Consider the following 15,710-nt stretch of genomic DNA (forward strand, 5'->3'; position numbering starts at 1 on the left):
ATATCTACATCAGCAAGCATTATTAGGAATTAATGGGTTAAATATTTAATTTTCTCATGTGCCATGGAGTGACATCTCATGCTGAGCTTCATTTCTCTGTATAACATCAGCATCAAACAACTGCCAAGCAAAAATATTTCATTATTCACGAGCAGTAAATACCTGCTGGCCTTCACAGGTCACCAGGAGTGACCACACTTTTGTCTGCTGTTGTTCTCATCTATTCATTTGCTGTTTCCACAGGGGAGGCCTCCCCAATGTCACCATCCACCCATCCCTGCCACTGTCCTGAAATAGGGACAGCCTGCCTGCTGCCTGCAAAACAAAAACTTTCAGCGAGGAGCGCAGAGAGGACAGAGAGAGGAATAAGAAGGGGAGTGTAGAGGACAACAAGAGAGAGGAAAAGGCATTGAAACACAAATCAAAATAAGAAGTGAGAGGAGGAGTGGAGGAACTATTTTTAATATTGTCCTATCTGGGCTTTGATGTTTTGAGAAGAATGGGAGCTCTTTTCTTCAAAGACTTTACTTCTGAACACATACTTTTGGGAGGCCTGAGATAACAATGTCAGCCTCCTCGCTCTTTTGTCTTTTATTTGTCCGAACGATGAGAGCTCAGGCTTTTGGGACACAATTTCTACCTGCCACTCAAAATCCCCTCTTGGTGAGTATTACAGCTGTGTCTCTCTATAACAAATGATCATAATGGTTGTGATTACCAGCTGCACCGACTTTAAACAAAACAAAACCACATCCACTTGTTCATTTGTTGAATATATTATTTTATTTTTAACATCATCATCATAGTTTAACTTTTAATTTCCCCTTCATTCATTTAAAATGATCACCTCTGAATGTACACATACTGCAAACTGTCAAAAATATACAAACAAATGCAGGCTTGTGCTATAGTCTGGTCAAATGTCTAAAAAACAGTGGCACTGGGGAGAGAGAGAGAGAAAGACAGAAAGAGAAGTGAGAGAAGGTAGTTGAGCGAGAGAGAGAGAGAGAGAGAGAGAGAGAGACATTGAAACCGGTAAAGACATGCACAGCATCATTGTGAGCACCGGTTACAGTGATCCAGGTGCATGGTACTTCCATGGGTACCTTGTGGAAAAGTACATACATTTCATCATGTGACGGTGCGGCACAAAGCACCTGCCACGTATCAAATCAAAAACAAAATGTCGCTCATTAATGGAACTGTTAGGCACATCATTGTTTTTTATGGTTTTACATTTTCTGGAAAAGTATTGAGTTACTGGAAATGTAGAATGCTTTACCCAAAACAAGAAAACAGAAAGGAAAAATAAAACGTACAGTTAAAAAAAAGAGGAGGAAAAAAAACTGCTTTCAAAAGTCATTAAGGAATCACTGTCTTGTTAGTAACACAACATTGTTACATAATATGCGTGTGTGTACGTCATGTGTAGACCAGTGGTGATGTGAGTGAGGACTTGCGGTGTTGTGTGGGTGGCCGCTGTGATTGGCTGACAGCGGTCCAATCAGATGCTCAGGTCTTTGGGGTTCTCCTTGTAGGTCTTCCTGGGCTCAGGGACGGCGGGCCTGGCTGCGGGGCTGCTGCCGGCCCTCAGCGTGCTGTAGTACTCCCTCAGCCTGGACGCCACGAACTGGTCATCGTCCTCCTCGTCCTCCGAGTCGTCTCTGGGGAAGCCCCTGATCGGGGAGATGTCTCTGCCCAGGCTGCGGGTTCGGTGCTGCGGCTCCGGGGAGCTGCCTCGACTGGCGTAGCGGCCGTCCCGGTCCGCCCTGTCGGCGGAGCGGCCTCGCAGCAGCGAGCTGTACTTCTTGTAGGCCGAATCGGAGTCGGGGGTGCGCACCCTGGGCAAGGTGACGCCCCCGTAGGCATCTCTCTGGCCCCGGGAGGCCACGTCCCTCAGGAGGCTGCCGTCACCCCGGTAGGCCCTCTCCATGGACGAGGCTCTCATCAGCAGGCTGTTCTCCCCGTATGGCCGCTCCTCTCTGCGCAACGGCGGCAGCGTCACCTCCCGGTTCAGGCGCTCCAGGGCCGGGGGCTCACGGAGGACTGAGTCCTCCAGAAGGAAGCTGGGCTCGGGAGTCTGCGGCGGCGGCTCCCTCGGCTCGGCTTCGATCCCGTTGGGCTTGTCGTTGCTGCGGGCCGGCCTCTCTGGGGAGGTGCGCCGGCGGTACGGGTCCGAAGAGTGGCCTTGGTAGCGCGGCGGGGAGCGGTGCCCGGTGCGGTGGGGTGAGCGATGGCGGTGAGGAGAGCGGCGGGGGGAGCGGTGGCGGTGGTGGGAGGGGGAGTGGTGACCGCGGCGTCTGTCGGGGGAGCGGCCGTGGCGGTGTCCGCCAGACTGGCCGTCCAGGGCGTTCTCCGCACTGCGCGACCTGCCGTGCCGCCGGTCCGGAGAGCGGTGGCGACTGCGGTGCTGTCCGCCGGAGTGGTGGCGTTGGCCGGCGCCCTTCTTGTCCTCCTTCTTTTTGAACAGCTTGGGCAGGTCCCTGCCCGTGGACTTCCTCCCCTTGTGTTTTCCGGTGCTGGTTTTCTTGTGGGGGGAGCGGTGGCGGTGGGTGGTGTGGTGCTGTCTGCCGGTGCCCTTGTTGCTCCGGGATGGCTGGTGGGGTTCTGGTGGGTAGCTGGACTCCGATGGTGCGGTGGCGGGGGGGAGGGCGCTCACTTCCGCAGCGTTTTGTAACCCTGAGGCTGGGTTGGCTGTGCTGCTGTCGTTGGGGCTGCCGTCTGCAACACACACACACACACACACACGCAGAGACACACAAACCAGGGCAAGGGGATCAAACACACTTGTTGACTCTCAAAGCTGCTTCCTGCTTTCACATGACACCATGCGGAGTCACTCAGACATGAAGCTGAGAGCATTTCCAATGGAAGCCATTCTGATGTTAAAGCCCGCAAAGATGGCACAGCAACAGCCAATGGGAAAACATTAGTGTAGCCGACACATGGGAGGAAGAGGCAGTGACACACTTGCGTAGCAGCCACAACTCCTGGAGACCTGTTACCCAGATAAACCTGCTCCCAGGGGGGCCTGGGCTCTCCTCCCTGAGGCAGGATGGGACTGGACGCCTGGTTAAGTCGGTGCCAATGTGCTGCATGTGGGTGATGTTGCCTATTCGTACTGATAAGCCATGCTATTTCATGCACTGTCACGATGCCTGAGATACTTTTACACTCTTGCTGCTTTCCTCAAGGGATTTGATCATTTCATCTACGTATCCTGCCACGGCAATGATTTGTTTATGAAAAGATTAAACTTCACTGCAGCTCACATCTACATTTTAAGAAAAGGTTTGAATCCGCAGAGCTTCAGCTTCAGTCAAAAACTAACAATAACAACAAAGACGTTCTCTGATGGTCTAAAATCGAGTATATGTCTAAACCAATTAAACAAGCTAACACTGGTACATTTCACTGAGACTTGTGGCTCAGATGTTAAATGCAATCAGCGCAGACATATGCATGAAGAATCCATAACAACGGCTACGGCAGCGGCGGCACTGGCATTGCAATTTTGGGTGAATGGATTTGTATGCATGGAATAGAGCACGGACACAGGTGATCTGAGGCCACACCACAAACATTAGGATGGAGAGATGGAGTGAGAGAGAGAAAGAGAGATAACGACAGAGTGGGAGGGAGAGCCGGAGGACAGTTACAAACCGTAGTCTGATTTTGGAGGACAGAGGCCTCCCCCATCTTGTCATTTCTCATACATGCAGTGAGATGGGGAGCAACCATCCCTGAAGGAAGACAAGTGCCCAGCGCAATATGGGAAGAGAAGAAGATACACAAAAAGAAGGAAAAAAAGAGAAGAGCACAGTAGTTTAGATCGCTTGGAACCAACTTGAAGGAAGAAAAGGAGAATTATTGTATTGATTTTTCAATGAAAAAAAAAGGTGTTTATTTGATCATCAAGTCATTCAGAAAAAGAGACAGTCCAGGAAATTACCCAAACCCTTCAGTGAAAACCATCAGTTACAGAGAAAAGTCCTGGAAACCAGCTCATGCACACAAACACACACACAGACATTCACCCACACACATAAAGGAGTGGACACAGAAGCAGCAGAAACCCAAAACCAAAAAATAAAGACAGTGAGAGTCGCACACCCACAACTACAGCATATAAAGCAGTTTTACATTGCTGACAGAAGTCAAAAGAAATACTGGCAAGACTGTCAAAGGTTGTGCCAACTAAAAAGTACAAACAATGATCCAAAAATATACACGTTCACATGGTGCCATATTGGTGCAGGTAAAGACAGCACATTCTAAGCCCAAAGAAAATTACATTAATGAACTGTTCAACACAGGCAAATGTATCGCCACTCCAAAGAAAAAAACAAAACAAACAAAAAAAAAAAAACATTTAAGATGTTTTGTGACTATCAATCAAAACTTTTCAATACGATAAAAAAAAGTTCCATAAATATTATGGAAAATAGACAATAGAAGGAAAAAAAAAAAATTGAATTTACACTTTTGACAAGTTCATGCAGCAATAGACTTTTATCCATTAATATGTGGCTTCAATTCATGGCTCTGTACATGGAACAAAAATACTTGTAAAAAATTTTTTCGGCACTGTACAAAATGTCTATATAATTGAAGTGGCTTTGTTTTTGAATTATGGTTGGGAAGAGTTCCTATCGTCACAGCTTTTCAATGACATTAACATTGGGTGCAAATAAAACTCATGGATTTGTGAATAATGTCAAGCACAGTATAGTGAGATTTTGTCTTTGAAATGGCAAAAAAACATCAGACTGCCTTTTTCTTCTTAACACATCTCACTTTAAACCCTCAAGAGTTCAGTAGCTTACATTCACCTTCAATAAATATCATAAATATGTTTGTGTCACATCCTAAAGAAAGCTGCGACATGTCCCATTTTATCATGGGATGAAATGGATCGAAATTTCAATTTCTCTTATCCCCAAGGCCAAAATAGGCCTTTAATGAGGAATTAGAGCACATAGATATTACTTCTTACCCACGAGGAACATTGACTTTTCACTACCCTGGTCCTTAAAACTCCATAAACAGTTTCTATTTTCATGTAGCACTGAAATCAGACCCACCACCTTTCTGTAAAGTCCCAGCAGAGTGCTTTTGCTCAGTGGCCCAAGGGTGAAAAGTGATGCGGAATGACATGGAAACTGAGAGCAGGTGACAGCAGAAGAAGGCAACAGCCCCCACAGGAGCAACCTCCACCCCTGCCCCCCTCCCCCAAAAATCCCAAAGCCCAGGTGTGACCTCCACCAGAAAGAAACTCAAGACCAACCAAAGCCCTCCCTGGTGGGTTTTTCCCAGGGATGACTGAATGGTCCTGGGAGGGTAATATAGTTCTTGCCCCTTCGACCCACCACCGTTCCACCGGGTGTCCCCTGGCTCAAGGTGTGAAGATGGGGGAGAAGGGGATATTTTCGTAGATTGACCCACCATATTCGGGCACTGAGCCGTCACCCCTCTTGAGCACAAGATGAACACGCCGGCCTCCACTCTTGATAAGCTCGATGGCTCGTGCATGCTTCATGCCCTTGGTGCTCTCGCCATTGATCTCCAGGATTTCATCACCGACCTAAGAAGTGATAGAACGAAGCGAGAGGGCGAGGGAGGAAAAAGGCAGGGCGGCAGAGAACAGAGTCAGAATGACAGGTGGAGGCGGAAGAGAGGAATCAGAGGGAGACAGGAGAAACAACAAGAGGCAGAAAAAGGAGAGACAGCCGAGCAAGACAATGTGGAAAACAAGTGACAGTGGTGAAGAAAATACACAAGAGAAACGATGAGAGGCACCAAGGTTCAAAGGGACAGGATGACAGAGGAAGTAGAGGAAAGGGGTGACAGATTGGGGAGAAGTTATATATCAAATATTCCATAAGATAAACCGCACCACGGGAATGTTTTTTTTTTTTTTTTTAAATTGGCAAATTGTGTTGGAGAGCAGCAACTGTGACGCAGAGTAAGGGAAAGAGATAGAGGGGGGACCCACAGAAAATCACTTTTTGCTTCCTTATTCTCTGCCTCCACGCGTCAAGATATCTGTCAGTGCTCTCTACGCCAGGGGAATTCCTCTGGCAGCGTGTGTGGATCTCTTACTGACACCTCTCTGCCTCTCAGAGCTGCTTCTAATAATATCTCTGCTAATAAGGTGCACAAACACAAATATATTTATTCATATATGCATGTTGAAATGTGCTAATACATGCACACCCACACACTTCCGAACAAGCAGATTATATATTTCTTAAACTGTATTATAGCTCACAGCCATAGGGTCTCTGCCAACAAGCTTTGTGAACGTTTCACATTAGAAAACACAATGGAGACTCAATTAACCCTGAATTGTATATTCAATAAAGCGGCCCAGAAGAAGAGCTATATGCTTATACAATTTATGAAAACAGGGGTTAAATATAGGCTTCCTGGCAACTCTTTTGGTTTGTATAATTGTCTCTTCATAAGCTCGGAGAAGAAAATTAATTCATAAACTGTGTATGATTTGTCAGTGGGCATGCCCTGTGACTGTGAGCCTTGTTTGTTTGACACTGCAGTCAAAAAGTGAATCTTTTCCGAGGCTATGCCTGGAGGCTAAAATCTTTATATTATGCATGGAAGGTTTTCATTATATGGAAGTTACATTATGCACACACAATTACATTGATAGATAGGATTATTCTGATGGCTGTGAAGTCTACGGGATAGTATAATCACCCCCACAGTTAATCAGGACAGTTAAACATTTAGACAGTGCTTGAGAGTAAGAAATCATCACATCACATTTACTACATATACTATAATAGTCAAAATCTACAGTTATAATGAGGAGGTGCTTTTGAGACACAGATTTACAGAGATAATTAGAAAGTGCAGCCGTAATCAGGAAATTCCCAAAGTACATTCTTTACCCAGCGTGACTATAAACACAAAGGTACATGGCAGGATATAAAGATGCTCATGAGGTAGGAACCAAAAACACAAACACAGAGTGGAGCAAAGTAGCTAATCTAAATCTGCCCATTCCTAATGTGCCACAACAAGATGAACAGTTTGAATGGATCGGACACGCCACAAGATTTTCTGAATGGGCCGGAAGAATTAAGATAAAATTTGCTGCAATGGAATTATATTGAATTTATTCCTGTCTTTCCATCACAACCACATGTGGCCTTTATTTAATAAAGTAACTCCAGTTTAGACTGAAATTTAATTTTCAAGGGACACAAAAATTATGGGAAAATGTAAAATACTTAATTTAATAATTATATAAATTATATAATTCAATAATATATAAATGGGATGCTGATGTACTGCCCTTTCAGCTACGGATGGGACCCTTGCTGTCTGATTTCCCAAAGTTTGTAAATTAGGATTTCTATCATAAACTTGCAGTCTGAAACCATGAAAACCCTGATAACAACCTCAGGGGTTATATTTCTCAGACCAGTTTAGATGGAATGAGCAGTACTTCCTGAGACCAGTCAATTGAACCTTATGTGTAAAATTAGTGGAGTGGCGCTTAAACAGCAATATCCTTCAAAGATGCATGTGCTCAAAAATGTCCGTAGCATCCTCTCAGAATATGCTCTGTCGTGAGTGAATGTGTAGAGGTCTTTTGTGTACGTACCCTCATCTTCCCATTGCGGACGGCCGCTCCCTCCTCAGCTAGCCTCAGCACATACAGGTCCATGTTGTATTCTCTGCCTCCTCGCAGACTGAAACCAAAGCCTTTGTTGTCTCGCTCCAGGTCCACGGAGTAGAACTCAGCATCCTGATGGAGACACACACATACACAGATGAAGAGAGGGAGGGACAAAGATACAATTGCATGAAGGTGCCTTTTGTGGTTCAGATGTGAAGTGACTGCCCCTTGAAGTGGAGTCCTATTTCAGGAGGAAGGCACAAATGCCACCTTCAGAAAGTCAAAGTCACACATTTAATAGGTGTGCCAGAGTGTGTGTATGCATATAGGTGTAAGGATGCTAAATTATTGATGCTTTGGGCTATGGCTGGACAAAGAGAGAGGGCATGGGCACAGAAACAGAGATGGGGGGGGCAGTTTGGGCCAGGCACAGCAAGGACAAGCAGACAGCCACAGCAGCTCCTGTCTTCATGCCCTCCTAATCTCCTCTGCTGAAGGATCAATGCTATCTGTGAGAGCAATCTCCACACCGCCAGATTAATTCAGCAGTGAACACAGTGGACTTAGGGGTTACTCTGAAAGCAAACAGGCTTTCTTTAATGCACGGACTCTGATAAACCTGGCAGTAGACGTAAAGAGAAAAAATAAAGAAATAAAAAGCCACCTTGTTCGTCCTTGGGGTGAGGGTGTAATGTGGATTTGTTGTTCCATGGTGGGAAAGAGGATAAATGGGTCTGTGGGAGCCAGAAAAGCTGGATGAATGTGTAAAAAGATGTGTGTAGGAAGTTGACATGATGGAGTGTAGATTGCTGGAATGTTTGATGGAGACGGGAAATGGATGGATGTATGAATGAAGTGACATGTGGATGGATGACTGGAATGCCCCTCTTACCTGAGCTGAGACTTGTGTTGGGGGCTGGGGAGGAGGGCCTTGTGGGGGTTTAAATTCAAACGACTCTTGTTTTGGTTTAGTATTGTTCCTGAGACAAGGAGATATTGGTAAAAAGAAAACAAAATTAGAGACTGAACTCAAATTCAAATTCAATAACTTACTTAACATTCATATTTTGAACAATGACAAGATGGACAGACTTGACAGCACTCAGATGCTCTCAGTTTCCTGGTGTGCTCCTCACCTGGCCTCAGGTGCAGCCTGTTGCTGAGGTGTGTGAGTGGTGGTTATAGTGGCAATCTTTTCTGCATTGGTCAACAAAGAAGCATTCGATGACTCTGGGGATGATGGAGAAAGAAAAAGGTTGTCAAGACCTTTTTAACAACAAAATTGCAGCTAACTTTGCTAAAATTGGCAAGCTGAGGCAAATAAATTGGCTATATAAAAATAATGAATGAAAAAAGGAAAGTTGGAAAACATAAAAAAGGAAAATTATTGCTTTCATATCAGCAAGTCCAAGACATTTTTTTACACTTCCCAAGAACCTTTTTTCCCCCCTCAAGCAAACATCAAAACTTTCTTGCTACATTGAGGAAATTTTATTGACAAGTGTCTTTGCCTTAGAACTTCTGATTCCCAACATTTGCTACTATTTAAGTGTCACTCGTATCCTCCAAGAATGCCTCGTTGAAATTAAATCCATATTTCACATATGGATGATTTTTGAGTGTAAACATGTGCCGAGTCTGTAGATTCAGCAGCTGTCACCTGCAACGGAAGCTGACCACCAGCCCCGCCATGCTTCTTCCACCTATTGGCAAAGATCTGACACCAGAGCACCTTATATTTGTCAGTAACTTTGTCAGGCAAGTCAGGAAACATCTAAGGACATAAAAACTCTAGATTATTTTGCCTTCTCTTTGATTCAGCCATTTTGTATAATTAATGAATCACCCTGGCCCCCATAGACAAAAACAGCCCATCATTACTCTAATCTTGCTACAAAAAGAAACCTTTCTTCTCCTTAACAACCTAATCTGTCTTGGCTATAAACAGGTATCCTTTATTTGATTGCAACTCTGCACTACCCTCTCCTAAGTTAGTGCTCTCTATTCCTCTCACAGTCAGACCCCCTCCTCTCTTCTATTCATCTCCTCCACTTCCCCCAATCCCCTTGCGGCCTCCTGTCTTAATTTTTTGATTGGCCATTCCCCTATGGGTACAAAGCCAACCAATCAAGTTGCGCTTCATTTTGGACGACGGAGAACCTGCTTGTGGGTTTGCACAAGTGTGTGATGGATGTTTTAGTGTGGCCCATGGGATGAGGTTTGCGGAGGAAATATTCCACTATAAGATTTTATGGCATTTGCGTTACTCATTCATTCATCTTCAACCGCTTATCCGTTTCCCGGGTCATGGGGGGTTCTGGAGCCAATCCCAGCTCACACTGGGTGAGGGCGGGGTCACCTTGGACAGGCCACCAGTCAATCACAGGGCCAACATACAGAGACAGACAAGAGACCAACAACCACTCACACTCAGACCTACAGACAATTTAGAGTCACCAGTTTACCCAAACATGATGTCTTTGGACGGTGGGAGGGAAACCCACCCAGGCACGGGGAGAACATGCAAACTCTCGCATAATTTGTGTTGCTCATTTCTCACTAAAGCTCACTTTTGTTCCCATAAACCCTATTTGCCCCTCCATCTGCTCATTTGCACAACCCATTCCTTTCATTTTGCTTTCTTGCTCAATTTATCTTTCCTCCAACTGTTTTCTTTCTGGAAATTAATTGAATAAGTGCTGTTTCTCTCTCGTTCTGTTCTGCTCACGACCCACTGCCTCTTTTCTCCACTCTCCCTTAAAAATATTCACAGAAAAGGCACTGAGCTGTTTCTGTTATTTGTCTCTGGACCTGGCACTATAACCTCCTGCCCTGAATGGACAGATTAAGGAAAGAGAGCAGGTACATTCAAAATGAGAAATTTAGGATTGAGGAAGGAAAAAAGGACCAGTGAGGGAAAGGGAGAGGCGATAAGACAAGCACAAGGTATGTACTACACAATACATCCCTGGTTATTCTTAAAAAAAAAAAAAAAGGCACAGCGTATCACTTCAGGCACGTCTATCTCCCTTCTCTCCCAATCTCCCAGAAAGCAATGAGGTGTATTTGATGTGTGTCTCGTTTCGACACTGCAGAGACATACGCTTTGATAAGGCATTAGCTGTTTGTGCATGCATTACTGTGGACCAACAGTACCATGTCTGCTTTCGTTGTCATTGCAGAAATGTTGAGCATCATACAGAATAAAGCTCCATCTGTGTTCCCATGCAGAGCAGAGGTGAGCTCAGTGGGAGAGAGCAGAGTCTGACTTCACCTTGGAAGAACCTCTTGTGTTAGTATTTATTTACTTCTGGAAGTTAAGACGGGATTGATCCACACAAAAATAGTCCCAGTCAGCCATGTGTAAACTGAGGCAGACAGAACAGTCACTCTGAGACGCAAGTTAGAAACGCCAGTCACAATGCCTTCCTGTCACTCTCCCAGTCTCTGCATCAGACAGCATCTGTCTGTTTGACACATGCAAATAAACACAAATTAGAACTTTCTGATAGAACATATCCAGCTATTTCCCTCTGAAGCCTACTCTTGCTTTCTGCACCTTCTTGGCAGAGCAATTCCAACTCACTGTTCTCATCAACCACTAAACAGGCAAAAAACCCAAAAACACAACGGACAGCAGACAAATGGCTACAATTGGGCGGCAGTGGCTTGGGAACCAGAGGGTCATCGGTTCACGTCCCAGCCGGGACAAAAAAAAAAAAAAAAATGGACTGGTGGATGGAGAGGTGCCAGTCTATCTCCAGGCCTTGAGAAAGTCACTGTCCCCAGAAAAAACACTCCAGACGCGCTGAGCAATGGCGGCACCTTCATTCTGAAACCTCCTTGCATGTTTGCATATATATACATACACGTTAATTTCGTTGTGTGGGCATTGACTTCAGTGTGTGTACAATGACAATGAAAGATTCTTCTTAATTTCAGGCAGCGCACAGACCGACAAAGAATATCGCCTTCTATGCACACAAACACACACAATTAATTTAACTGTGTTTGTGAAGCACGTCATGGTGATCAGCAAAATGCAGTGAGAGCTCTCAGCTGCACACACAGTATACAATAGACACAAACTTTTCCTTAAAACCACTTTGGCAGAAAACACACTCCCACATGTGCAGAAAAAAAAATCTGCACCCCCCCCTACACACACACACACACACACACACACACACACACACACACAAAACATTTAAATAACTTCCATGTTTTAAAAGGTGTGCGCATGCTGAAGGCAGAAATGCAAAGGCTGGGAAAATTCCCAAATATCTCCACAGAAGCACTACTGTCAACACTGCAGGGGTGTTTTAGTGACTTTGAAAGCAAGTGAAGAATCTGCAAGCCTTATATAACACTACAGGCATACATAAGCAGTACTCAGGAAGGCAAAGACGCATCCTGTTCCTCAGATACACCCAGACTTTTTAATTATCCAAATAAAAGTCAGTGATTGACAACCCTCAGCATGACAGAGCCAATCCATGCTGCCCCTTTCAGCAAGAGTTTATGGAAGGAAAACAGGCTATTTGTACAAATAGAAGCTGATAAAAATGACAGAACTGGTTTTATGGGTGGAGTCTCTAACTGCTGTTGTAGACTCACCATCTCCAGGAATGATGCGCAGTGTGACGGTGTTCCCAGCCTCCTTGATGAGGTTGACGATGTCAGAATGGGACTTGTTGGTAATGGAGCAGCTGTTCACCGCCAGGATACGGTCACCGACTTTCAGCTTCCCACAGCGGTCTGCTGGGCTACCCTCAATGATGCGGCCTATTTTGTGGGGCATTGCCACACATGTATTGCCAGCTTTGGTCACCATTGACAGTGATGCAGAATTCAGTGTGTGTGTGTTCAAGGTGTTGGATTGTGTTCAGACAGACAGAAGGAAATAGATGGGAAAGGGGGAAAGGAGCAGAGAAAAAAAGATCAGAAGGATTGGGGTTAATTCACTGACAGCCACCAGCCAGCCAAGCAAAAGTCGCTGAGAGAAGCTGATCAGAAATATAGCAGAACAAAATGCAAGCAGTGGCAAAGACGAAGGGCAGGTTTAAATGTGCTCTGCAGAGAAGTGAGATAATCTGCCATACTGTAATTCACAGTGGTTTTCCAAATTAATCATTGGAGAAAATGAGCTGAACTCCATATCCAGTGAGTCTCTTCTCCACCGTTACAGTCTCATGCCCTTCTTTTACTTTAAGCTGCTAAAGCTCCACATTTCTAAAGTCAGTATCATTATTATATTAATTCTGAAAGTCTCTTGGCAGTGAAAAGCTAATAATGAATATACCATGTTGTTGTCTGCATCTCAAATACCTGCACCTGGAAAAAGTTGGAGATGCCAAACAAACATCAGAGACGAACTACCCTGAGGTATCTGTTTCTCTCCCCCCTCTCTCTCTCTTTCTCTGTCTGCAGTCTGACATCAGTCACTGCAGACAAGCAGCAAGCAATTCCTCCCATCTTTCTCCACCTTCCTTTTCATTATAAGTCATTCATCCTTTCCACTACTACTCTTATTCCTGTAGAAATTTGCCAAACCCTGAGCTTTCTGTCCCTTATCTAAACTTTGCAATTCTAGGCTGATGAATATTTGGTTTAGTGACCTGGATAAAAGGATGATCCGGGTGCTGTCGCATTGCTAAACAAAATGAAGATCTTCTCCAAATACAGCCAGCATAGGTGGACTGATTTCAGACTCCCTCAGCTTCTGCTGATGACTTCGAGGCAGACAGTAACTCCATTTCAAATGTCCATGTAGCCATTGACTTTCCATTAGATTTTACATGTCAGGTCAGATCAAACAGCATTTAACTGTTGGCCTATGCTTTCTGCTCTAGCCTGCGTAAAGGAACTGTACCCTTTTGTGAAAAGTAGAGCATTTTCAAGTCTTTTCAGTCCATCCACACCAACAGAGATAAGAGTAAGGAGAACAGTAGAATGCCATAGTGTGTAGGCAGAAAACCACGACAGTAGGGCAGAGAGTGGATCAGATAGAAAATACACCACTAGTTTGTAAAGAGCAGAGTTAAATTGAACAGAATTATTTGTGAGATCAAACGGAGAAACCATTTTAAGGTTAGATGACTCTGATATTACAGTATTCACTACAAGCTGAGAGATGCAAAATAACCTTTACATAAATGGGCTTAGAGTCAATGGATCGCTCTGATCCTGCCTTTTAAAGAAATAAACATTATTCATGCTGATCAGTTTATCGTGCTTGCAGCACTCATTCTCATTAAGATGTCATTAGGCTTTTACTGCTAACCTGCTCAGCAGAAGCCGTTTAAGTTCATCTGAATAATACAAGTGCCTTATGCAAGGCCCACTTCACTTGTGATCAATTATGAAAGCCTTCTGTGAGTCTAGCAGCGAGAAAAGGTTTCAGTGTCTTGCTTTGACTGGTTTGGACAAAAATGAGATAGAAGCACCACTTCTTTTGAAGAGTGTTTGTATTGATTTAGTGAGAGTGTAAATAGGCAGAATCTGGGCTGGTTGTCAGACTATTTAGTCTTCAGTGGTTTTGCGGGTGATAAAAATGCAGCCAATAAAGATGGCAGGAAGACAAAAGACTCCAGTGATGCTAGGAAGAAAAGCTTCGGAGAGCATTTCATAATTAGCTGTGTGGTTTTCAATATTTGCCTGTATAGTCAACAGCAATGTGCCTGATGATATGGGCAAGCTTTCTGAACTCTAAACTACTCTTACCGAAGGTGGTGCCAGCTTCAGGTCGGGACACAGATGACACAATGACAAACCCGAATCCTTCGTTCTCGCCGCGGCGGATCTCCACATCATAGGGCTGCAAGGTGGAGGATGGGGCAGTGGAGTTAGTGTTGGGGGGCTGAGAGGATGCAGCAGCAGCTGCAGCAGCAACTACAGTGTTACTGCTGCCTCCCGCCCCTCCACCTCCTCCTCCGCTGCCAATGCCAGAGGTGGAGCCGCTGCCAGAGCTGACGGTGTTGAGGGAGTTCTGGCTGCCCTGTGGAGTCCGCTTCCCTATTTCCTCCGTAAGGCTGGGCGCCTGGGTACTGCTGTGGTGGGAGGACGCTGGTGAAGGAGGCACGTCTCCCTCTGCTTTAACTGGAGATGACAGATGAGAATAAGTTGAGAAAGATGTAGATGTACTCTGAAGAAGTGGAAAGGTTCCAGTGTGGAGACTGACAAAGGAGAAAGATTTATGGGAAGAGTGAGGAGACGCAAATTGTGGGCTGGGTAGGTGGGACAAAAACGGTCACAGCATATGGCATGAAGACGAGGGAGAGCCCGGATAAAGACCAAAAAAAAAAAAAAAAAGGCCAGCCAGTATTACATAGGTCTAGGGGATAATGGAGGATAAAAAGCTGAATAATATGCTACATAAAAAGACCAGTTCATCAGCTTCATGATTGGAAAAGACATTTTAAAAAAGGCTCACAACAAACTGACATTTTTCTGTCTGACCACAGCCGCTTCATGTTCACGACTTGCAGAGAGGAGACGCTCCAACAATCTCTTATCTGTTTTGAACAAAAGATGATCTGAAGATGTGACCCGCCTGTTCTATCTGGATATTTCATTTCCTGTACAGCTGCTTGTGGATGGCGCCTCATTTTCACAGCGCTCTGAGGCAGACAGGGAGCAGCTATGCACTAATGTCTGGCCACTGTCATCAGGCCGAAGGTTGACCATCCTCTCCATCATATTTATGGGTATTTCTTTATCGCCTGCTGAGGAGCAGAGCTGAGCAGTGCGGACATAATGATGGAGCGGTGGTGCTTGCAAAGATAGACAGCGAAGTGCTTCCTACCATTACATCACTGGGAAACCCCCCCCCCCAAAAAAAAAACAAAAAAAAAAAACGTACAGAGAGCAATGTACAGAGAGCTTTTCTGAATGAGGTTTTACTGTGGCAGTAGAGGTTGTGATATCATTGTGGAATCAAAACACCAATGAAAAAAATATGAATTGGTTTGCAAAATGAATTATCTTTATGATAAGGGACACCGTTTATAGTAGAGTATATTGCCCGACAGTCCCACACTGGATTTAGGTTTCCTTCACAAGCACA

The 15,710-nt window shown here is 44.9% G+C and overlaps 1 protein-coding gene across 2 annotated transcripts in view; it reads right to left on the reverse strand.

Annotated features, from left to right (window-relative positions):
* Positions 1-770: 770 nt before the first annotated feature.
* magi1b (membrane associated guanylate kinase, WW and PDZ domain containing 1b) overlaps positions 771-15,710 on the reverse strand; it is a 121,148-nt gene continuing 106,208 nt past the window's right edge. Inside the window, exons 18-24 of one of the 2 annotated variants that reach the window (XM_029501212.1) lie at positions 14,369-14,743; positions 12,263-12,430; positions 8,782-8,875; positions 8,538-8,625; positions 7,631-7,774; positions 5,446-5,584; positions 771-2,721 (exon numbers count right to left, since the gene is read on the reverse strand). In XM_029501212.1, the coding sequence (XP_029357072.1) occupies positions 1,505-2,721; positions 5,446-5,584; positions 7,631-7,774; positions 8,538-8,625; positions 8,782-8,875; positions 12,263-12,430; positions 14,369-14,743 (2,225 nt within the window). In that variant the 3' untranslated portion in view covers positions 771-1,504. Of the gene's footprint in view, positions 2,722-3,604; positions 5,585-7,630; positions 7,775-8,537; positions 8,626-8,781; positions 8,876-12,262; positions 12,467-14,368; positions 14,744-15,710 lie in introns of those variants that run through there. The other variant, XM_029501213.1, reaches the window with a different exon arrangement.

Source organism: Echeneis naucrates, chromosome 5 (assembly GCF_900963305.1).
Source record: "Echeneis naucrates chromosome 5, fEcheNa1.1, whole genome shotgun sequence".
Classification (NCBI taxonomy): domain Eukaryota; kingdom Metazoa; phylum Chordata; class Actinopteri; order Carangiformes; family Echeneidae; genus Echeneis; species Echeneis naucrates.